This window comes from Apteryx rowi, unplaced genomic scaffold, assembly GCF_003343035.1.
Source record: "Apteryx rowi isolate R43461 unplaced genomic scaffold, aptRow1 scaffold_2, whole genome shotgun sequence".
Classification (NCBI taxonomy): Eukaryota; Metazoa; Chordata; class Aves; order Apterygiformes; family Apterygidae; genus Apteryx; species Apteryx rowi.
In genome coordinates this window covers 3754808-3779930 of record NW_020448307.1, presented here as the reverse complement: position 1 = coordinate 3779930, position 25123 = coordinate 3754808, and the positions used below count along the sequence as shown (strand labels likewise).

General features: G+C 40.1%; 1 protein-coding gene across 6 annotated transcripts in view; it reads right to left on the bottom strand.

Moving 5' to 3' along the window:
- JADE2 (jade family PHD finger 2) overlaps positions 1-25071 on the bottom strand; it is a 114142-nt gene extending 89071 nt beyond the window's left edge. For 3 of the 6 annotated variants that reach the window (XM_026063298.1, XM_026063302.1, XM_026063303.1), the window contains exons 1-2: positions 3685-3737; positions 2892-3009 (exon numbers count right to left, since the gene is read on the bottom strand). In XM_026063298.1, the coding sequence (XP_025919083.1) occupies positions 2892-3009; positions 3685-3722 (156 nt within the window). In that variant the 5' untranslated portion in view covers positions 3723-3737. Of the gene's footprint in view, positions 1-2891; positions 3010-3684; positions 3738-21291; positions 21363-23058; positions 23820-25001 lie in introns of those variants that run through there. The other 3 variants (XM_026063299.1, XM_026063300.1, XM_026063301.1) reach the window with 3 other exon arrangements.
- Between the last annotated feature and the right edge of the window lie 52 nt (positions 25072-25123).

Here is a 25123-nt window from a genome sequence, read left to right as displayed (position 1 = left end):
GCAGAGAAGCTGTCCAGCTCCTATTTACCATTTCAAACAGGCCTTTTTTTTTCCCCCAACAGAAAAAGGCACTGAAAAGTCAGACCACTGGACAGAGCTGCTTTTAGACTGGTGAAAATCGTATGCTTCAAGGAATGGAAAAAGTATATGCCAAAGTGCACCTGGAAAACCAGGAAAGCCTCTAAATGATAATTTTTCTTTTTCATCAATGAAAAAGAGAATGAATTTAATTACAGTCCTCAGTAACAGACTTACAGAACTTTTTCCTGGTCATTTTTATGTATCTAATGCATTAGAATCTATTTAAACTACACACTTCAGCAGTAGCCTTTGTAAATGAAGCTCACAGGCTTGTCATAAACATGTTTTTATGTGTTACAAAATGGGGTATTTAACTTTGAGGGTCTCCCCCCATTTTATTAAGCTAAATTATAAAATAGTTTGAGTGGTCTTCCTTGTTTAAGTTATTATTTATGGACAAGAGGAATAAAATACTAGAGTCAACTACACAGTTTATACTGACTCAAAAAAAATGCAATTTATATTAACCATTTAGAACCAGACTTTTAAAGGTACTTACACATTAAAGATGCATTAAAGTCCTAATAGGATTCTCATAAGTGCCTCAGCCTCTGCAGTCAAGTGACACTAACTCTCAAGTTCCCTGACTGTAATATTTTGCACCTGATATTTTGTCTAGAACTACAGCAATTCCCGCTCTGGTACATACAACAAGTCTTTCCTTATTTGGACATGTCCTCAGCCTTTCTGGGAACAAACTCTGCCTTTTTCCACTGACTTCGCCCCAAATTGCAATGACACGAAAGGAACACGTTTAGGCAATATAGACCCATTTTGTGCATAAGTAGCTTTGGTTGTGCAGCCACTCTCATGGACAATGTTCAAGCACAGACATTAAATGTATCACTCGCAATGCGAATTCTAACAACCAAACAAACTACAAAAGCTGAGTTCCAGAGTGCTTTCACATACACAGCAGGACCTCTCAAATCTTCCTCAAAATGAACAGGCCTAGTTTCATAACGCAGTATCTCCCACTGCCGTACTTTCTCATTCAGGACTTCATTGCATGATGATTTAACTACACTGCATTTACCCAAGGTTTTGTGCACTGGAAAGGTATGTTAAAGACTTCTATGTCATATCATTCCTCTGAGTTTAATTCCTATTAATTTGAGTATATTACTATATAAAAGATCACAATTTCAGTGTAATATTGAAAAATTTATGGTCAACTAATACTCATTAAGGTGAAGTGGCAAATTTGAAACTGATAAAATATGCCATTAGGTTGAAGAAGTCACTGCTAGAAGATGTCATTGATGCTAATAAATCAGCAAGATTCAAGGACAGATCAGAGTCCTATATGGATAAGTATATCCAGAGCCCTGCAGTCTGGGCAAAGATGCTAAGAGATGCAAAGATTTAAGCCAGTCCCTGAAAATTAGAATGACATCTTTGGGGAATAATCAAGGGGAATAGACTCTTGCACATCTGCCTGCCACTACATCTCTCACATCCCCTTCTGCGGTATCTAGAGCTGGTCACTGTTGGAGACACGATAATGGAGCCAGCTGGACCACAGTTTTGATACTGTTTGAAAACTCCTGTTTACTTCACAAAAAATGATCTTTCAACAACATGCCTATAGTTAGGAAAGAACCAGCTGTTAGAGGGCTTGACTGCAGAGACATTTATTTACATCAGAACTAAAAATGGCTTCAATAAGAGCTCCCGTTTCATTCTTCCCTGCGCTTCAGAAAAACTTGGAGCAGGGAGAATGCAAGGGGCAGCCTCGTATTCTGTAACAGAGCAAATTAAAAGTTTGGATTTAAATGGCTCCAGGCTTTGGGAAAATTCAGATCCAAGTCTGCACTCCGACTTTATACCTCACCCTCATCTATGTTGTCTCACTGGACTTGGCACCACCTTCAAGTTCTATGAAAAGGAGAGAAAGGGAAACCTTTTGGTTTCTAGTTCAGTGGATCTTCTGTAGTATTTGATCTGTACAACATTTTGGGAAATGGTTCACAGCAGCCTTGAATTTCACTCGGACTAAGCTCTGCCAAACCCTTCAAGCACCGCCGTTATGTTGTTATTGAAGTTTCACACAGCTCATCTGAAAGCCACAGATCCAAGTCTCACGCCTTCCCAATTCCTTATCACCATTCAATATTGCATGGTGCAGCTTTGTCAGAGGTGTCTTTCTTCTAAACAAACATTCATTTCTACCTATTTATAGAATCTGTGCCAACCTCTTCTTAAAAGGTCTATGGCAGAATCAGTAACATCTGGCTATAACTCGTGTTCTGGCTAAAACACTTGTCTCAGAAAGCCCATGGGGGGATCACTTTTGAGTGCACAGCGGCTGCTCCTGGCCTGCAGCAGGAGGACGTTGGCCTGGAAGTGCCTAGATCCTGACCCAGCTTTTGTCAGGCACCTCGAGGAAGACAGCAGCCATGCAAAAATCACATTCCACTCTATTTAAGCACATTTTTAAACTTCCAGCATGTGCATGTTTCCTTTTATTTCATCAAAGACTTGAATTTCTTTCTGGTGACATAATTTGTCAACACATTCAGTTTATAACAGAAAAAAGGCTGATCAAAGAATAGCAGGTAGCTCTTATTTACTGTGTGATAGCAAACCAAATTGCTGCTATAGCTTTGTATTAGCAGCTCTGCTTTTAGTGCTTTTATCAGCATTTCAGCTGCAACACAGTTTTCGACCTAGAATACACAATTTGGTAGCAGGAGGGCTTTCCACCCCCCACCCCCCCCGCCCAAACAAAGCTCAGTGCCAAAGTCATGATGCAGAAAACTGTTTCTTACAGCTAGTGATCAACCCCAGACAAAATGCTGGATTTGTACCTGATCTAAAAGGCTGGCGAGTGATGCACACAACCGCGTAACCACGAGGCAATGGCGTAGGCTCTGCAGATGCTCACAGTGGATTCCTCTGCTCGTTAATAGGGTGAAGAAGGCAGAACTGTTTGGAAATGTAAGAGCAGGAGGTGAATTGCAATGGCTACCGAAGTTTGAATCTAAACCTCAACTTGCGATAAACCCTGTGCAGTTTAGATTCCTCACTTCATCCAATTATAGCAGAATAAACCCATATCCTTTCCAACCCAAACTGACACTTTCTGCTAATCTTCCTTGTTTCTGTCCTTTTGGGGTGTTAACTGCCTCTTGCAGGCACAACTATGAATGACGGCTGTCACAGGAAGATATTCATATCCTGTAAACACCTGCACATCCAGGAAGTCTCTTTACGTTTCTAATCAAGAGATCTCATTCTCACCAACAAGGCCCACAGTGAGAGATGGCTCAGCTCTCTCTGTACGTGCAAAGCACATCTTAATGCTGACAGAATTGTATTTATTTCTTTTTGGAGCAGGGTATGCTGTACAGGCATCTAACAACCCCTGTACTCTGGATATGCCTGCAAAAGTTGCTTACCCTCATGGCCTCCTTTAAAGTAAGGAAGTCTCCGACATTAAAAGATTGCTTTACAGACACTGCTAACTTTGTCTCATTTTCTAACAAACAGTATCCCCAGGTTGCATTCTTGATTTGGGGCCAAGGCATCAGACAGGCATAGTATGTCCAGGTTATCAATGTGGAAGACTATGTTTTTAAACCATTCATATCACTTACTTACAATTTTATCCATTTAATGAATTCTTGAATCCTTGCCATGAGCCATCTCCCCAAGCTTCTTTTAAAGCAAACAGACTTAAGGTTTAGAAGTCCTTATTGCCAGGGAGCAGYGCAAGCCAGCTGTTCCCTAAGGGATGGGGAGCCAGGGCTGGCAGAGCAGGGGGTCTCAACAGCCAGGGTCCCATCCCATTGCTCCTGAACAAGGCGACTGGAGCAGCCCCAGAGATGGCAGCCACGTTCAACCAGGAGCCCAGATCATCAGGCAAGCTCACGGTGCTGAGGCAGGTCTGAGGTCAAGCAGGGAAGTCAGCCCACAGGTCGGGGTCCAGATCAACAGGGGCCAGGGCCAGGCACAGCCATGGCTGAGCTGGAGACCAGCACTCCTCCAGCACAGCTTGAGAAAGGACTGAAGGCCCCAGGCTGAGCTTAAATGGGCTCCTGGGCCCATGGGCAGGGTATGGGAGACATTCCAGGTGACCCTCATCAGAGCCATTAAGGACTGCTAGTGCACTCAGGGCCCTGACACTTGAATCTATTACAGTGAAAAAAAAATCACTTTCCTTAATCAGGAATAAAGTATATATGACAGTACATATACTATGCTTCAAAATACAACAAATCCTACTTGGTCAGGATTAGCAATGTATTGTAAGACTCTGCTTTTAGTTTTCCATATGGACTGTAAATAATGCCTAACAGTTAAGGTACCTGTGAAGAAAACAGAGCTCTATCACCGTCACGAGACTAGGCCACTTTTTTTGCTTACAGCTAGATCAAAGGCAAGGTCATTTTCTTCAAAGGCAAGCAGAAGAGTCTTTTTGCAGAGAGATCCACACCCCAACTCCTAAGCATATGTGAAAGGGAGGGTGTTTCAACTTGTGACTTAAATGACTTGAAATAAATCAGATGCTAAACCATATGGGTTTAGGACTTTTTGAAACTGTAAACTTTTTCCTTTGCAGATAAAGCTAATGGCTCATCTGATGATTCAGCTGTGTGCTCAAGAGCTGCAAACCAGGAGATTTGAAGTTATATGGGTGGAGTCACACAGCGAGTGATGGCATTAGAAAATACAGGCTGATGAAGTTGCAAAAAGCTATTGTTAAGGCTTGCTGTGTCCGACATAACAGTAGCTTCAGGGATGTCATGTAAGGGGCTAAGGGCAAAATTTGCCCTATTGAGGGGCATGCTGTCAGCTGAATATAAAACTGAGGGTAATATCTGAACTGTATAGAATATTATTGACTGCTTCTGCTCTTGCTTTAATTCAGATGAGCAGCCTGGACAGGTTAGACGTCTCACCCCATAGGGCCATTTTTGACATGTACACTGTGTATTAGTCGTATATCTCTCTGTTTCTCTCTGATGTTTCTACAGTGCCCATCTTTGTTCCCCCATATTCTCACACCAACCCTATGTTAAAAACAGGATGATTATTCATTTTCCACAGCCCCATTCATTTTCCATTCAGACCTGCTATTTTTGGGGGTCCCCATTTGGGTATGCTGGTAATAGGGCAGTCTAGAACCAAAGACTTCCCCCCAAAATGGTCATATATCCTCATCTGATCTAAGCTGACAGTGTTCAGTGGAGCCTGGGTAGCTTAACTGAGGAACTTGAGGGAAAGCATAAAGGAAGGTTTGAAAGGGGAAATGTTGGCTTGACACAGAACCAAACTGTGAAGTCCCAGCAGAATGAAACTGTTAGCACCAAGAAACTTCTCAAAGAGGCAGAGGAAGCTAGAATTTTGCAGCTTTCATTGTATCCAGAATTAGGGAAAGAATCTTTCTTCACTGGAAAAAAATGTTCATATTTTGACCAGAAACTACGTGGCCTAACTTTGGAGAAATGTTATGATACCAAATGATCATTAAGTAGAATAAAAAGTGATAGCTGTAATTGAACATGAACAGAAGTTTGCTGTTCTGATAAGAAAAAAAAATATCCATTGAGTGTTACAACACTGCTGACATGCATAAAAAGGCAGACTTAAACTTTTCACAGTTTTGTGTCTGTAAAGGTGTGTAATCCAACAGTCCAACATCTTACTTCTCCTCAGTAAAACTGCACATATATCATATCCAAATATAAAGGTAATACATTACATAGAATATTTTGGTCAAAATATCATACCTTTGGTTTGCTGGAGGAGCAATAGAAGCAAATAAAAATGATCTCTACTTTTCAGTCGTCTGCTGCATTTTGCACTTTGTATTAATACTTTTCACTGCTTTTCCAATGAGCATAGTGGAAATCTTTACTTTAATCTTCACGATTTCTACAAGCCTTACTGAGTTAAGCTAGCCAGGAAGGAATTACTGGACGAACCATCTCTTTTGACACACCTGCTGTTTTCAGCGAAGTCAGCTATCTTAACTCCTCAGTGATGATCTCACCAGTAGAGACAAACGGAATTCCCTGAGATTCGTTTAGAATGGGATTCATCTTATTTAACATTATCTGTCTAAAAGTTAGTCAGCTTGTGGTTTAGGATCCCTCAAGAGTCACTGGAGAGAGACAGGCAATTCCATGGCGTGATTCATCTCACCTATCTGAGACACTTATTTTGGGAGGGAATGAAGTGTCCTCTGGACAGGCCTATGCTGGAACCCAGATCACCACGTGAGATGACCTCCAACTGGGAATTTTTTGAGAACACCTTAAAAAAAGGCTCCTGTGATGTCTTTCCTTCAAGCAAAGGATTTCTCCATCTGCTTTGTAGTATGTTGCATATCTGCTGGCTGCTGTCCTTCACAGCAAAGGTCACTGTATTTCAGTGGTGCTGTCTTTTTTGAACACATCGGGATGAAAATTACTATACAACTGTGAGACATTATTATATATGTAACATAATATCTACATTTCTTTCTGTTAACTCCTTTATTCCAGCTAAATGAATTGTTAAACACAGAGATGGTGATCTCTGAGGATGGTCTACTTTTTCAGTATGCTAGTGTGGGAACAATTGTGCTTTGCTCTCCAGGAAAGTTTATTAAATGTAAAGCATCTGATTCATTCTGCTGTCGCAACCCTGCTAAGAGGACGGAGCTGCAGCGAGTCTATCGGGGAAAGGACACAGCATTAACAGCCGCCCGCAACAAGGCCCTGTAATACAGCTGGCAGTACTGGGCAGGAAAGAGGCTACAGGGCAAGGCTGTTCTTGCAAGGAAATGTGCTGATTCAGCACTACACAGCTGCCTACAAGACCACTACAAAGCAAAGGTTCAGGAACAGCCGAAACCTTTGGAGAGTATGCTTTGATTGTAGGTGCTCAGGTCAGTGTATCTACAAGGCTTAGTTGGAAAGACAAATAAAACCTTAACAGCATTGCAAAATGGAATAAAACTTCTGTCATTGGGGATTATGCGCCTGTGGCGTTGCAGAAATCGATCTCAGAAGTTCACAGGAGGAGACAGCACAGGTTACCGGTAAGGAAGAAGACAGTTTGTCATTTCGAGGATATTGCTTTGGATTTCAACTAGTGCCTTGACGATCAAATGTAGCTCTTCCCTGGTGAGTTTGTAACGGGAAGATGTCTTATTACTTCCACCTTTCCTCATACTCACTGACAGTAAAGATGCAAATGTCACCTAAGAGGTGATCCAAGCCCCCCAGTATTAGTTCTAGAGTAGTATGAAAAAGCTTGCAGCTGTGAGCGGCACCCTTCACAAATACTAATGTTTGTCCTGTGTTTTATATGTTACATTGGATCATTAAACTTAGAAGGATGTTTCAGATGGGTAATATTCAATTTTAATTTTTCTCTAGACTATTTTTTAAGGAAATTGTAAAAGAAAGGAAGATGTTATACGGGGACAAAAAGTGAAATATCATCAGTGTCAAAAGCCTTACTGAAGTCAATATATTTGACATCTACTGTTTTACCTCTAGCCACATGGTCTGTTACTCTCCAGAATGAAATTAGATTAGTTTGACATGATTTGTTCTTGACAAATCTGTATTGGCTGTTGCTCATCTTATTATTATTTTCCAGGTATGTGAGTATTTGTTCCATCATTTTTCTGGCTATTGAGCTGGCTGTTGTACCATTCTCCAGCTCCTTCTCCGCTCACCTCTCCCACCTTTTAAAGATAAGCAATACATCTGTCTTTTACAGTCTTCTGGTATCACACTAGCCCTTCCATGAATTCAGAGAGATACCACTAATAGTTCTGAGATTACTAAAACCAGTTTTTCAAATACTGTAGGATTAAGTCAGCCCCAGCCAATTTAGAAACCTCTAATTTACCTAAGTATATTTAACTTGTTTCTTCCCCAATATAGGCTGAAATATTACTTTTTAAAATATTATTTGTGGTAGGCACTTACTCACAGATTGCTTTTTACTGAAGACTGGTGAAGAAGAGGCAGTAAGTCTTCTTATTTTCATTAATCAGGAGTTTTTCCTCTAGCAAGCACTGGACAAATCCTTCAGTTGCTATTCCTCCTATTATTAATGGATTTAAGAATTATTCTTGTTGCCTTGATCTCTCTTGCTAGCTGCATTTAGTTTTCTACCTTTTCCATTCTGACTTTTCCCTTATTTATTTGAGCTATTCTTTTTTGATCATCCTCAGTAATCTTATACATTATCTAGTTTATATAGTTCTTTCTTCTGATGTCAGCAAAGAATTTATGATTTAGTAAATCAACAACCTATACTTTCTCTGCATTTGGGTAGTGTTCATTTTTGCCTTTTCTCTCCAATGAGACTCTATCTGTTCCCTGAGTTTATTGAAGTTAGCCATTTTGAAGGCCATTGGTTTTGTTGTTCTTCCTCTTTCCCTTTCTAAGGACCATGAATGCTACTGTTTCATTGACAGTGTCACCAAGTTGGTTTCCACACTCATATTTTCAGCTCCTTTCTTCTCACGAGGATAAAAGCCTTTCCTCTAGTTCTTTTATTCATCTTCCATACCCCAAATTTTTCTAAAAGTCCTAGAGAAGGCTTTAGAATAGTTGGTGGCATTCTTGTTAACAGCCTAAATCTCCTGTTACTGTCTGCTTTTGTCTTTGGATGACTCCTCTAGTCACTGACAAAAACCGTCAACCATCTGATCTTCCTGGGTCAAAGTCTGTAGTAGACTCCACCATGGTGACTCAAATTCTTCTCTCCTTTCAGTATTACCCACTGACTTTCAGCAAGTCTAACTCTCTTCTTCACTACAGACTTCAGAGTCCTACGTTCTTGATAATCTTGCCTAACCTATCCTTCCTGAGCAAGGTATATTCTTTTGTTATGACTATTCTAACCACATGAGTTATCCCATCAGTCACAGTGTTGATCATACACTAAGACTCCCCACATCTCTTGTTTATTCTCTGTCTTTTTGTGCATCAGCATACAGGTGTCTTAAGTTATTCAATGGATTAGCAGCCCATTCTCCTTGTTCCTTCACTTCATTACTAATAACCCTTTTCTGCCTAGTTTTTGGACCCTTGTCCAGATTGCTGTGGGCCATCTGTACTGTGTTGCTCTTGATGATTAAATTTTTTCTTCTGGTGTTGGCAAGTCCGAATCTAAACTATCAGCTGCATTCATACAAAATAATTCATGAAACAGTCTATGGCCATGGAAGGCAAAGCTCTCTTGGCAATGTCACCCACACAGCCATGTGGTTCTGTGGCTGTGCTGTGTAGCACATGAAGCCACAGAGATGCACAGAAATGGCCACACACCATTTTGCACTGCTTTGCACCTGTGATGTAGGATAGCCTATGGTACAAGATAAGAGTTTCAAGACTGTGCTATTTGTCTAACTTGCTAAGACTCCTTAAAGTTTTCATATGGCCAGAATTCAGTTTGAATTTGCAGCTCTCTGGCTATTCAACATTTCTTCCAAGGGTCATGAAGAAGATATCTTTGACTTGGCAATGCTGATCCTAGGACACACCAGGGATTTCACTATACCAGGAACTCAGCTATAAGTCTCCTTTACACATCTGGAGCAATGGAAATAGCCTTAATAGAGGCTATAAACTAGCTCATGATGACAATTTCTGCCAGTTCTGTGTATCATGGAGGATATGCATGCACTGAAAAGTCTTAAATCATCTTTGAGCTGGAACATAAAATCAAGCTGTTTAAACATGTTGTTTAAGAGTAAAGGGTTTATTGAAAACTGCCTTTTATTTTCACTAGTAGAGACTCAATGGTGTATATCCTCCACAAGTTTTTTCCCATAGGTTTTGTTTAGATGCTTCTATATCAAAGTTCAAAATGGCCAATTCCCCTTGCTGCATAATTTTCTAGAGGCTTATGTCAGCAGCAAGTTTTAGTCAGGCTAAAGATCAAAGGCTTTGATCTCCATTCATCTCCACTTAACTAAAAGGAAGCCACATCTGGAGAATTTATCTAATTCTGCAAGCTATAAATATGTATGTTTTTGGTACTATGTAATTAATCAAAAGATTTAAACAGAATACATGTGCTAACCTTCAAAGATGTTGGATTGCAAACTACAGGAACTGATGAAGTATCTTCTTATGCATACTTCTGTGTATATCTAAACCACTCAGTGTTTTAGCACTTTATCTTTGTTTAAAGTGAACTCAATACCGAGGACGCGTGCCTTCAAAAGTCCTTAAGAATTAAGTCAGTTATTTCTACATAAAGTGTGGTAGCAATTACAAGTTTCCTACACGGGAAGAAGACAGAGCCTTTACTTCCAGATTTAGATTCTGTACATCCTGAAGACAGGGGCCTCAGTATAAAACTCGGATCTCAAACTGATTTTGAACCTTGAGTTCTTCTTTCTCAAAATCTGGATCAGCTTATGTGTCTGGACCCCATCTCTCCGATTTCTCCCACTTACTCGAAGATCAGCTATTAATGGCATAAGGTTGAATCTAATCAGGCAGCACTTTTTGTTAGTTTAATCAGGCTCCAGTGGTGACTACCTACTTTATTCTACTACATACAACTGATTTGTTCACAGAAATGTCTAGACAATCAGAACCCTTGATTAGCTGAATATGCCAGTTGTGTGTTTATTTTTAAGCTTGTGTATTTTTGTTGCAGATTTTTCAACAGTGGAGTATGTAGTTGCTTTATTTCAAGATTGTACCACAAACCTAGTGGAATATGTACAGCTGTTTCTCTGTACATCCCTTTGGATGAAGCATGTGTTTGCAGATTAACGGCCAAAGTCTACACTGGGAAATGGATATACTGGCAGATAAGTCATCTGGTTAGGAACCAGTCCCAAAAATCCTGAAGACAGACTGGAAAGATGAGTAATAAGAATTGCTTGAAAGATACTCTGCAAACAAACCAAGCAAACAAACCAACAAACAAACAAACAATGTGCTCTAAACTAGCATGTACTATTGTCCGTCACTTGTGACTCTTGTGGTGTGCTATTGCTAACAGATCTTGGTGAGGCCTTCAGCTGGCAGACTAAGGACCAAATTGCAAAAAAATAAAGCTCAGAAAAAGAATTTTCTTTGCAGTCATCATTGCCAATGGAATCATTTAGCTCTTTTAAAATTCCTTTTCCACAAGTTGGGAGGGAAATAATTGTAATGAAAGGCAAATATTGAGGAGCAAACCAGGACAGCTCTCAGTATCCAAGCAACACAGATACTCTGATCATTATTATTATGATTTCACCTTTTGCAGAATCTCCTATCTATGGCTAATTTTCTATAATGGGCTTTATTAATATTAATTAAAGTCTCACAACACATGTGTGACATAGCTAAGGCATACAGTTCTGAGGCGAAAGCCAGAAAAGTTACATGATGGCAAAAGACATAAAGATTCTAATGAAGTCCAAAAAAGTTTTGCACCCTCTTGATTCCTAGTCTTCTGGATCAAACATAAAACTGCTTCTTCCCCAGCAGCTAGGATGTCTGCTGTTCTCACGTTTTCACAAGGAATGGTGAAGGTTTCATAGCTTCTCGCAGTTACCTGGCACTAATAACCACATACAACTGAGCAGTGCCTCCAAAATAGAAAAAAATAGAGGAAACAGTAATATACCATAAATCTAGCAGGAAGAATCACTAACAGTAGACAGTCCCATCACACTTTAAACCTCTCCATGATTTCTAGAGCAATTTTGATTGACTAGACTAATTTATAATGCAAATCACTTTACCTCCTGTCTTCAAAAGACACTTAAGGGTTTGTTTCACTATTTTTGTACATGCCAAATTCTTGCTACAGGCTCTGTATGGATCCCTTTCCTTTGGTTTATCTAACGGCACACCCAGAAGCAGAGGGTGTTTCTCAGGAGGAAAAAAAAAAAGAGGAAAAGACTTAGAGTTATGCTTACTCACTAGAAGACCAGTCTCTTGGGAAAAAAATCTCCTTACTTCTCTGCCATATTTAAAACAGGATACTTGCAGATCTCTAATTGATAGTCTGTTGATTCAGTATTTTTCTTGTCTGTTCACACACATCACTAAGTAATGGAAATTTGATTACTGACTGTTAGCACCACAAGAACATAAATTTAATGCTGTTAAATGGTATGCTTACATGAAGTCTGTCCATACCACTTTTTTCATTAGCTGGCTTAGAGTAATTAATTATTATTAAGCCTTGCATGCTGAGTTTGGGCAACCACTCTGAATGGAACAGAATTCTGGACAGTAACAGATACACTTCAAACCCGGTCTCTAGGGTTTATTTCACCAGATTTTACATGCTTGACTGACCGAGTCTGTAGTATGAAAACCTGGGGGCAACACAGAAAGTTTAGCTCTACTCTAGTTGGAACAAATAAAGTAAATCCGATATTCTAGACTTTATCCCCAGGGTTACAAAGAAGAAAGTATTTTATTTATATTGGCTGTTTAATAATTAGCAATGAATAGCAACTGTAGAATCATCCAGGCAACCACAGTGGAGGATCCTGTACAAGGAAAAGTAAACATAATGAAAGGACTGGAACTATATAGATACTTCAACAAATATACTTCCTTTGCATTATAGAGTTGCCAGACCAAAGATGAAAAAGCCACAAGGCTAAAAATAAAGAAGGAAAACTGGTCCATCTATGTAGATGTATTGGTGATTATGGTTACACAAGCAATAATTCTTCAGTCTAGGCATGTAAATCTGCACTATAAACCCCAAAGGGTAAAGAAAAATCATCCATTTACTGAATACAACCTGAAATCCAGCTTTTATAGATACCTCTGTATCGATACCTTATTGATGTCTGAAGGGCCTAACATAAATCACAATCACAGCTGTACTTTGCTTCCCTGGCCTCCTACACTAGGAAGAGAAAGGTTACTTGGTGTTTAATTAACACTTAGACATTCGGAGGAATGTCTAAAAGAATCGCAGAGCCCTCACTCACAGATATGCTAAGCATATACACAGATTTAGGAAGAGTATTAAATATCTCCAGGCAATTCCAAGCCCTTCAGAATCCATACCATCACTCAGCGTCTGTCAGCCCTTCAGGGCGCCCAGTCTCCTCCCTGGTCACAGATTGTCTCACGAGCTTCTCTTAAAACTCGTCTGTAGCTGCCAGTCACGACCCCTTACAACACCAGATATGTCCCCCTTTAATAGCACTTACATACACGTTTGTCTTCACTCTTCACCTTCTGCTGAAGATTTTCCGCTACTGTCAATCACTTACAGAACAGACTTCTCCTGCCTCTCAAGCAGGTCAGTGTTCTCGACTGCTTCCAGAAGGATGGAAGATTATTACAATAAATGACACTCAGTTGCTCCTCTCACAACTCTTTAAGCTCAGGCCTAAAGTAGGCAACATAAATTTTCTAAAAACGTCTGAGTCATTATACAGCACGGCATTAAATAAAACAGTTTCATGAATTCAGACAGAATTCATAAGTTTCATACAGTCAAATGTCCTAAACCTTCATATTATATTTCTGTGACTTGATGCCATAGGATTCTGAGGACTCTCTAAGGGCTTTGCTACAGAAGAAAGTTGTATTGCTGCATAACTTTAAATGTATCTACAAACCAATACAGTCAGACTGGAGTGAAGACTGCGTGGACACTTATTTCCATACAAAGTAGCTTATTATGGTTTAGTTAAATGTGTTCCCAGTCAAAACAGGCAAAATTGATATTATTTGTATTGATTTGAATTTAATTTTAGTTGCAGAGAGACAGCTTTCTCTTGCAGATGAGCTCTCAGAAGCGTTGGTAGATCACAGCATGGCAAAACGTGGGTCACAGGGGGCTCGGGCAGCAGCACCGCAGAGCTGTCTGTGGTTGCAGGCTACTCCAGTGCAGTCTCTGCAGCTCCTCGGGTTGTGCTCAGAAATGCTGCTCTTCTCGAGGGCACATGGCTGCACAATTAGTGTGAATGTGCTGATGCCATATGTTAACATATGTCTTTACAAAACAGCAATCATTTTGCCTTCACCTTATACACCTCACTTTGACTTCTGATAGGAAATAGCACTGGTAGGTTGTGTTGCAAAGGAAGACGGGATTCTTGGACAAAGTGTATGAAAAAGAATGTCCAGGATAATTTTGAGCTGTTACATGAATGGAACAGATAAGTAGCTACTTCTTCCCCCTCTCTAATTTCAGTGATTTATAATTAATTAACATTTATCAGATTGAGAATCCTTCAGATTCATAGATAAAAGTCATTTAAAAAGCTCAAGGTACAGTAAAAAGCCTGATAACTATGCTTTTATGAAATCAGATGGCATACAAATGAATTTGCTTCAATGAAAAAGTCTGAGTCATGATTTTATATTATATCTTTTGCTATAGAAAAAAGATCTAGGATCTGGGGAGTGGTTAACACAAAGAATGGTGAGTGAGGAGATCTGAATTTGAATTTGCATTTCTGCTTATTTTAGTGACTTGTTGAGTAATAGCGGCAGACAAACTTACTCTGTTCCTTGCACTAGTTTTGAGCCTCTGAAATGTGATTAATAGTACTTCATGATACTTCTGTGAAGCATTTTGCAAGTTTTCAGACAGAATAAGTCACAGTTATACATATCACCACAACCTGAAAATATGTCTCACAAAAGTGCTGTCAGCTGATTTTGACACCTGCAGTAAAGCCATTTGCAGGAAGCAGAGGAATTCTGAGACAGATCTATCAAGGTGAGACACCAGGAAGCCCTTCTCCTGAGGAAGAGAGAGATTGGGAAGAAATGGAAATAATTATACAGGAAAGTAAGTAACTAAGATTACTGTTACAAGGACTGTTTTAGCCATAAGCTAGCAAAGAGATGAAAACCTGTCATTAGACTGAAAATGCTAGAAGCAGCAGAAATGCATGCAATTGAAAGGTTAGCAATTGGGTAGGAGAAAGGAGAAAAAATACTGCAGAATCTTCACTCTCAGCAAAAATTTAGGGAAAAACCCAACAGACCCTGTTTAAAGAAATCGTTTACAGTGATTTTCTTTACTCCCAAGTTATAGCGTGCATGTTCTCATTCCAGCTGAATAAGGGAGCCTTTTTGCTGATGCAGAACACATCTTACTAGTTCATTTTCAGTACAATGCACAGAGAATTAGGTGCACAGTTCCTGTTAACAAGAATGGAGATTGCACACGTCTCCTTCCTTCCTGCACATCACGGAATAAATAACTGTAAGTGTGGGGCACAGAATGTTAGACACATAACTCTTGCTTTGGTTATTAGGAGCTGGAGGACTATGGTTAAAATCTATCCTAAAACAGAAGAAATATTTCTCTGCTACAGCGGTTCCTCCTATCTACCATTTACAAGAGCGATGACCAGTCTCAATATGCAGCAGTTGAATACAAATCAGCCTGCTAGCTTTGTGTTGTGTAAAAACATCAGAAACAAGTCTGAATTTTCCCTTGCCAGGAAATAACGTAAACATCAACCCAATCATATGCATTACTTCCAGTACAGTCTCAATCAGGACACAATTCAGCTCTCATGGGCTTTTGTAAATATATAACTGAGCTTTTTAAGCTTGTGACACGGACTTCAGTGAGGCTTCACTGACTTCAATATCTGCCTGATCCTCTGAGGCGATGAGCTCTTTCAGTGCTCATTGAACTCATCAGGATTTAAGGGTATGCAGACTTACAGAGCTGGGCACTAAGTACCCAATCCAGCATCCATGAAACAAACATGACATTGATCCTTGATTCTGATGGACGCAAGACAGGGGTCTAGCCAGGGGCAGCGAGAGATTCATTGACTTTATAGATACAAATGTGTTGCTTGTGATTTAAAGAAAGACAGAAAATATTTTACAACAAGGTATTTCACGATAAAACTTTTAACTTGGTTGTAGGATTATAATGTCTGATGTTTTATGGTTTCTTTTAATGGGATTTTTTTCTTCTATGGTACTATCATGAATAAAGGGGTACATGTCTTCTACTAAATTGAACATGCTGGGACCATTCTCCGGCACTGGGGCCAACTAGCACAGGATGGCCGTCATCTTTGTTATTAAAGACTTCTGCTCTTCAGAACAGAGCGGCATGTCCAAACTGTGTATTGGAAATGGCCCAAGCTAACTCTTAAGCCACGTCTAGGAACTGTCTGGGAAAGTGCTGGCAGAAGCCAAAGCCACGCTAGGGCCCACTCTAACAGCAGCAAGCACAGACGACTGCATCCCAGGGCTCGCGAACAGTCCCCGGCCCTATTTCATATTCTAGCACAGAGCAGCACTGGATCAGCCCCCTGGAAGAACTACCGCCTTCCCAGCGGCTTCTCAGCACTGCCTAGCACTACAGCCCCTTAGAGGGGCAACTTCTAGGATTTAGACAAGTAATACATTTGCAATTGTTAATTTAATCTTTGATCCCTATGTTAAGACTCCCCTCAAGAGTGCCAGTTCTGTGCCAGCTGCAGTAGACAGGTTTATCGTACAGCCCTCTTTCGAATACAGTCCATGGACTCATTTTATGTCAGTCTCCAAGTAAGAATTATAAGGTTTCTAACTGGCAATCTGAGCTCTGGAGTCCCCTCTTTTTTTAGAAGGTAGCTGTAACATGACACCCTTTATCAAATAACTGAAACAAACACAATCTCTTTGTTTTTAATTTGAGCTGATGGAGATTAGTTAGATGCAACCGGATTCTGTAATAATTAATGTCCCTCATGAAGAAAACATGTTACTGTATTTGAGTCCTATAGCTCTACTTTCCCGAACTGCTTGACAACAGGGAGAATCTTCCAGTAAATAAACTGGACCAAATTCATTCCTGAATTATACCCTATAATAACGAGATGAGAGTGCTGTTAATGTAAAAGCTCAGGTACAGTTGAAAAGATACACAGCATCATTTCATTCTTCCTCTGTTAAAACAAAATACTCTTGCTAAAGAACAGAAAGGTAAAATTCAGCAGTCTGTATTGCTAAATGTACTATCTTTCAGTCTCTCATCAAAAGCTGCATTTTTATAGAAAGGCGTTTATAGAATCGGGGCACTCTGAGACTATGCCAGCTACAAATTCTGTTTCACTTGCAACTCTGAAGAGGAATAATTTTCATATAGTACCAAATACTGTGCCTGTCTGGAGTTCCCGCCTCTGAGCCTCTTAGTGCATCTATAAATAGCAAATCATCAGCTCACCTATTCTGAGCTCATCACATACTCACTTTACTTCACTGTCTTCCTGTTTGTTAACGCTGTCACCATGACTCAGATTTCCCCTATCAGATTCGCTGGGCAGGGAGATTCCCAATACATTATAAGGCATCGTGAAGCTATTAAGCTACTTAGGTTTCTATCACCTAAGCTGCTTAGGTTTATATCACCAAAAGTGATACGCTTTTGAAGAACTTGACATTTGAAGCAATGTAATTACAATCTAAGGCCTGAGAGCTCCTAACCACTTCAGTTAACAGAGAGGGTCGCTGTCATTTTGATGACAATACTGAGTGAAAATAAAGTGTCAGAATCCCAGACAAATGTCGTACACAAAAACAACAACAAACATAAAGCCATGACCAAAAAGCTCCATGTGGGAATACAACATTTCCTTGACCTTCTTGCAGAATTCACTACCATCTAAGCTGCCATATCTGCAGCAATCTGTTTCTGCTATGCCTAGCCCTGTGCAACAAAGATATCAACACTGTAAAGCAAAGTGCTCTGTTGTTCTTTGTTTAAAGAAACAAAATGATAAAGAGGTAAATTTCTCTACCAGCACTCATTTTAATAGGCTGTTAATTTTCAGGCTTTATTATAATCACTGAAATGACAGTAACTTCATCACCAATCTAATCCAGCTTTCCAGCTCTTATAATGATATTACTCATGTATTCATCAAAATACTGGATTGGTTGTACCAGAAATCTCCATATAACCTGCTTACTCAGTGACGTTAGAGATATCTGTCAGGCCCTAATATTTCATTTTCTGAATAAATGTTTCATAGAATCCACACCCTGAATGTGAAAAGAGTAAAATGTTCTTTTGATTGTTCATCTGAAATATTTTCTCCAGACTTCAAAAAAGAATGTAAAACAGCATGCAATCAGCAGTAACACAATTCAGTTAGATAAACTGATATTCAGATATTTAATAATATTCTGTATGCTGTATATTCTGTATAATAATATTCTGTATTTCTTCATCTAGCTCATACAGAAACGCTGTGACATTAATACCTATACAACAGCAAGGCAGACATAATTATAAGAGTTTTAAGTCCATCCTTCTTTAAGTGGATGTGCAAGCCTTGTTAGAGCTAGAAAGGGTTATGGTTGCTTTTCACATTGGCTCTCCATAATTTTTACCTGCTTGATAAGCAAACACAATATTTAGAAATGAATAAAAACAAGCAGCAATTTAATTTAGTACTTTAGAATACTTTAAAGAATCCTTCTAGAATTATGGAACTGCAGAAGAATTGAGGTGGAAGTGAGTTCAAGTGATCACCTCACCTCCTGCCTCAAGACAGGCTCAAGCGCGTGCACACCTCTCCTCTCCGGTGGCTTTCCAGCCGCTTTCAACACCGGCTGCAGTCTCCCTAAGCAATCGGTTCCAATGAACAGATACTCCCAGTGGCTGCTTTAAATTCATCTTCTCTCTTTCATATCACATAATTTCCATTCTTTCAATCTTTGTCCAGACAAGTGAGCAAAGTAACAATTCCTAGACCTTGGATCATTTTTGTTGCTTTACTCTAGATTCTCACCCACTTGTCCATATCTTGAAGCGCAAGGGCCAGTACTTGCAAAAATATACTTTGGCTGAGCTGAAGACACTTGGAAGCTCAATTTCAAGCCAATACAAGAATGCTCAATAAAAATCTGTTACATATAATATTACAGTTACAATGTACAATTTACTTAGAAAGAGGCATATTTAGTACTGTCTCTTGTTCAAAGTTTTAGAGTCAACTCACTGATTCATAGCTTTGACAAAAGGAAATGAAACATTAATTCTTTGACCTTTTAAAAGAAAACTGTGCTGTGTAACCTGTTCTTGGAACTGAAGGCATGCATTGAAGACCATTTGGCTCCTTACTTCAGGTGTGCACAACTCTGTAGTTACAGGGTTTTTTCTATGAAATATATAAATTGCCAAACATATCTGTTTATTTATTAAGAGCTTTGATAGTTGATTAGCAATAGCGAGACCACTATCTTTCTTGGCGGTTATTATCTTTTCATTATTTTCTGGTACTTCACTGCCTGACTGTATTCCCCGTCATCACCTGCCTCACACTTAGACTGAAACCCTTTAGGGTAAAAACAACATAACGGTTTTGTTTGTGTATAATGCCTAGTATGTAGGCTCCTGGCCATGACCAGAAGTCTGAGACAATATGATAATTCAAATAATAATAGTAATATGTTAAAAGAATCCAGTGCCACATATTGAGAACGTGTTTCTGCTCTGCTTTAAAACATGAATAATAATAATTTTACTTGTGGTCTTGCTTATACTGTTATATATTTTTATCATGGGAACCAGTTGCAACAAGTAGAACCCTGACATGGTTAAAGCACATTTAAAGTCAATTTAAAATAATGCACTCTCTCTCTAGACTCATACATCTTTACAAAGAAAGTGGCAAGCAATCCAGAACATTCAAAGCATAACGACATTCAGATGTGTCTAGACATAAATAGCAACTTCTAAACCAAGAATTTGCCTCTGGAGTCTCTTCAGTGAGCCCTCAAATAGAAAATATTTAAAGGGAGACTATGATAGTATAATTTCCCTTTGTCTGAGGCAAGGACAGAGTGAATGTGTCATAAGCAACTAAGAAAGAACAAGAGAAATCTCAGAGTGATCCAAAATGAAAGGACTTCATTATAGACAAAATCCTCACTCCATTTAAATCAATCATAAATCTGTTGACTTCAATAGTCCACGATTTCATGATAGAGTTCCAACCAGAAAAACAATTTTCAGCACCATACTGTACAATTTTAGGCCTTGATTTTCTCTTTTTGTGTAAATTAGCATGGATTTTCATATGTAAGACTTGCACGGTCTGGCCATTTATCTATTGCAGAATACAGGTAGAGACCTCACTCAAGCAGTGAAGTCACTTTGGATGAAGCAGTCTGCTCACCATAGACTTTTGACAACTACTTACTTGAGCTGCATCACAAACATCCAGAATGGAAAACCTTTTTCTAAATGTGGGTATACTTGTGATTTCTTTATATTTTAGTAAATCATCAGAATCTTACTGTTAATAGGTTGGAGTGTCTTAACAAATTTACATTAAACTGTGCCCTTATACCTGGCACACAACCTTCAGTTAAAGAGGCACTAACAATATCTGCCAACAGAAAGCAGTCGTACCGCTGCTGACCTCTCCCAGCCAGGAGACATGTGGGGAACTACAACACCCTCCACACACCCAGATTTTCACGGAAAGCCACTAGCAATAAGTGAAACAAAAATGTCTCTACTGCTGCCTCTTGGGGTATCCCACTGTAGCTACAAACACAGCAGGTATGAAGCAGATGAATCACAATGTAAATATCTATAATTTCCTCTGGTTTATTTCTTTACACAGAAAAGCAGGCAAGCAAACAAACCCAGTAACAACGACTTGAGTTCTCCAGTCCACTCCTTTTCCCACTTAATAAAGGGTATGCTTTGCTACCACTTAATTCAATGGAAAAATTCCTTTCGGTCTCCATGGGAACAGCGTTGGGCCCATAATACTTAACCATAAGTACCAAATTCTATAAGCTCTGGCTGAAACTTTTTAGTGTCCTTTTAAAGATCTCTGTGGATAAAGAACTTCAGCCTCTGGAGTCAATAAAGTCAATGAAGTAGCTTTCACAGGCATCAAAGTTCACTTTCAAACTTTTCTACAAAATAGTTACTGGAATTCGGGGAAAGCGAGCACAAAGAAAACACTGTAATAACTAACACAATGACCCTTTCAACAAGTAAAGCGAGCAGTCTTTTTAGTGAAATTGGACTTAAAGTACATTTGGACCAGACAGTGAAAGGCAATCTCTCACCAGTACCTCGCAAGGCCAATAATGTGTAAACAGATAATAGCGAGAACTGTGTGGTTCATAATTAATTCAAAAGAGATGGTATTTCTGTCTTACTCCCAGTTTTGGTCAGTCACTGAAGACAATCTGCCTCTCAGTCTGTGTAATTCAGAGCTAAACTCCTTACTTCTACTCCCACCATAACAGCAATAACATTAACAAAAATAACAATATTTACATTTACCAGACATTGTACTTGTGTGGCAGAATACTGGACAAAACTCTGAAACTCTTCACGTCCAGTCAGACCTAAATAAACAGAAATATACATAATAAATAAATAACGATAACGATAATAAATAATGCTATTAATACTCTGATGGCGAAACTGGACACTGCAAAGCTCAAATCTGAACTTTGAAAATAACGTGGACGTGTTCACTGATTTGTAAGTAAGGGCTTATCCAGGATAAAAATGAATGTGGGTCCTCAGATGCTTGGAAGACCTTCCTTTGCCAAATAGTTCCCTGATCAATACGTATGCTAGGTTCTACTTTGTTCCCGTCTACGGAGGGTCGGGATGTGTCTGTGCCAGGTACAGGGCCTTAGCTCAGGCCGTAGCATCCTTTCTCGCTTGGCAGCTCCTCGGTTCAGCCTATGGTATGTGAACCAAACTGGCAGCTGTCAAAATTATTCAGCTTAGAAATTAATCAGACACGGCAGTAAATGACCAAAATTTAAAAATGAGCAAAGAAATACGAGATCTTTACAGTCGTACTAGTGGAGGCCTGGCTGCGCTGTGCTGCAGGTGGAGGCTCGGTTAGGCTAAGGCTACGCACTTCAGTGCTAACGGCCTCCTCCAATGCAAGGCCTCTAATAAATCAGTCAGCGCCGTAATACCATAATACCGCCTTTATACCACAGTTTGATCTGGCCCTGGCACATGTTTCAGGGCAAAAATAATTTATTTTATGACATCACTGAATTCCTGGTTAAAACATTCTCATACTGGGATTTTAAAATATACTTTCTTTTACTAATATTTTCACTAGCTCAAAAAATCCCATGCTGCATGCTTTGACCACATTGTAAGAAAAAAGGCTTCACTTTGGATACTGAACAACATATACTGTTTAAAAGTAATGTTTACTTTATGACAAGATGCAGTTTTCAGCCAGATTAGCTCAGAAACACGATTCTAGCACAAGTGTTAAGAATAGATTCACACAGCCACGGAGAGCGGGAATACTGTCATTGGCAGGACAGTTCCAAACACTGAAGATATCCTGTTCAAAAATCTTTATTTTCAGTGCAGCAACACAGGAGAATGACAAGAAATCCTTAGGGAATACTGCAATTTCCATAGCCTTGTGATGTTAATTACAGTAATTATCAGTCTAAAAAGTTCTGTGTATTTTTTGTTCTCTGCTCATGGCAGCTGTGATATGAGACAAACTCAAGGCGCAATAAGAATGATAAGCAAAAAACCCACCCAACCCCACAATTTGAAATTTATTTTCAATATTGCTACCTAAACTTTTTATGATTCTATAATAATCAGCTCACAGAGCCTTTTCTTTGCCCATTGGATATACTCTCCATGGGATACTGGAGAAAAGTTCTAAATATCTGTTATCTAAGGTATATTCTACTTGAAATGACATTTTCTGTCCTTTGAATTCACAGCAATCTGAGAAGTATAAAGTTTTGTAATGGGGTCTCTTCTTTGGTTATTATCTATTTATTTTGTTTAGATTTAGCTTTTTTTGCCTTTGCCTCTTACGCTATTCTTTTTTCAATATGAAGAAAATAGATTTTTGTATTTGGTAACTTGTTTGATCAAAGGAAGATAGGAAAAGAAAAAGAGCATCTAAAGATAAACTGTCCACACACGTATAACATATGCTGCTTCTTTGGGCTCCTAGGTTTTGACTGTTTTTATCCCCAAACTTTTTATGAAATAAAAAGAATGCATCCTAAATCACTCACCACTCTGGTTACTTGCCTTTCATACGGCCCAAGGGCTAGATCCAAACAGGGTTTTACAACACGGAGTAGTGTGACGTCCTGGTTTACACCCTGCAGAGATGTTAGGGGCTTTGAGCCGGACCGTGAGCACCCCGGAAGGCTTGGTAGGCAGCTGTCTAGAGCTGCTCAGAAGGAACACCGGGTACAGGAGAGGGCCTTAAATCCTCCTCTGGTCCACATGGACCAAGGTCAGTGCATTTAAAATACAGGAAGGGAAGGTACCATCCTATTTCCATACTCTTGTATAGCAGTCTGGGGCCTGAGTTTATTTCTTGCCTCTTCCTGAGGAATTTCAAACCCATAGCTCTTACTTCCCAGGAAAATACGCTAATGCTACAGGGTAGATAAATATTCTGTGTACTCTGTTGAAGCTCTTCCATTATAAAGATTAATGAAATCAGAGAGGGAAGGCCAGATAATTGTTTTATCCAGAGACTTAAATAAAAAATAAAACAGCGTGCTGGAGGGGAGACTAGAGCTGAGGCTCCTCACTAACGAATGCCTGAGCTGCTACGCTGGAGTCTCATGGTCACTGTTTCCCATTTCGAGACCAAGGAGCCTTTCGTCTTTTTCTGCACTGTGGAGCACCATCAAAAGGAGAGGTGGCGAATGCTTCCTGGCCAGCTCACGCATTACAGCAGCTTGTTGATTACATCTTTCCTCTTCCAAAAACAGCCCTAAATGAATAAAGCAGAGTATTTGCCTAGGACAGTTTCCACAAACAGTAAAATATTCAAATAAAAACACTAAGTAAGGAAGTCTGGCCAGATGGTAAGACTCTTCCTCTCCACTACGTTTTGATACTTATCAATGGCTATTCTCACGGAATCTTGACATGCTAAACACAAAAATATTTTACTATCTGTCTATATTATCCGATCTATTTTGCTAGAATATCTAAATGGCACTGTAACAATCACACAATCTTTTTTTTTTCTTGTAAATTTTTTATTAGGGAGCTCCTAATCTCTAAATATTTAAAGGTTTGTTTGTTTGACACATTGAATTCATTGACTATTAATACAAAACCTCCCACACGGAAGCTGCAGATATACCACCTCAAGCTGCGATTTCTGCACTTCTCACAGCCTAAGGCAGCCTCGATTCTGCAGTTACACACATTTATCTGTACCACTACGAGGAATCCCAACGGGACTCCCCACGCTAGTGAAGTTAATCACATCTGTAAGGAGCTGAGCCTTGTAGTTCGGTTCAGGTTTTTATTTGGATGAGAGATCTTCAGGGAACCAGGATCTGGAGAAAGCGGTATTAGCAGTTCAATATTTGATATTTATGACTAACGTTAGTACTATAAAGTTAGCACTTGAAGGCAAAAGTGTTCCCATAGCTGAAGCTCAGGCTGGGGAGTTGGTTTACGCCTACGGATCTGCCACAGGCTCCCCCTCGACCTCCACAAAACCACTGCAGCTCTTGGGGACGGTTTTGTCCACCCGTGAAAGGAGGCGGCCGACACGCGTGCGCACCACAGCAGCACTCCGACAGGCAACCAAAAAACACCTCCAGAGAGATTTCAGGTCCGTATGCGGAACCCGGCAGCAGGGAAACGCATCCCTGCTAACTGCTGCTTATCGCCACCGCCCACCGGTGCTTTCTTAATTAATCCCCGTGTCCTAGCGAGCGTCCACCCGAGACTATTACATTTCCTAATTAATTAATTAACTGAGAAAAGAAGTCGAGCATCCCGGTACGCCCCTGTAGGAACTGACTGCGCTAGCGAACGCAGGCTGCTGTGACTGGCCGCCGAGCTGCGTGTTTGAGCGCTGCGCAGGGAAGTTTCTGCCCTTCGCTGGGCTCCCGGCGCGTGAAGGGAGGCGACAGGAGCCCCCCGCTTTGCGCCGTGACTTTGCATTCCCTATCCGTTGGTTTGTTTTGGCTGTTTTTTCCACAGAGAGCTCTTACCGCGCCCAGCGGCCGCGCTCGCCTGGGGCATTTTCACTCTCCTCCGCACCAGGGGCGGCGCGGCCTCAGGCCCGGCCCGGCCCGGCCCGCCGCGAGGGCGCCCAAACCCGCCCGTGCGGGAC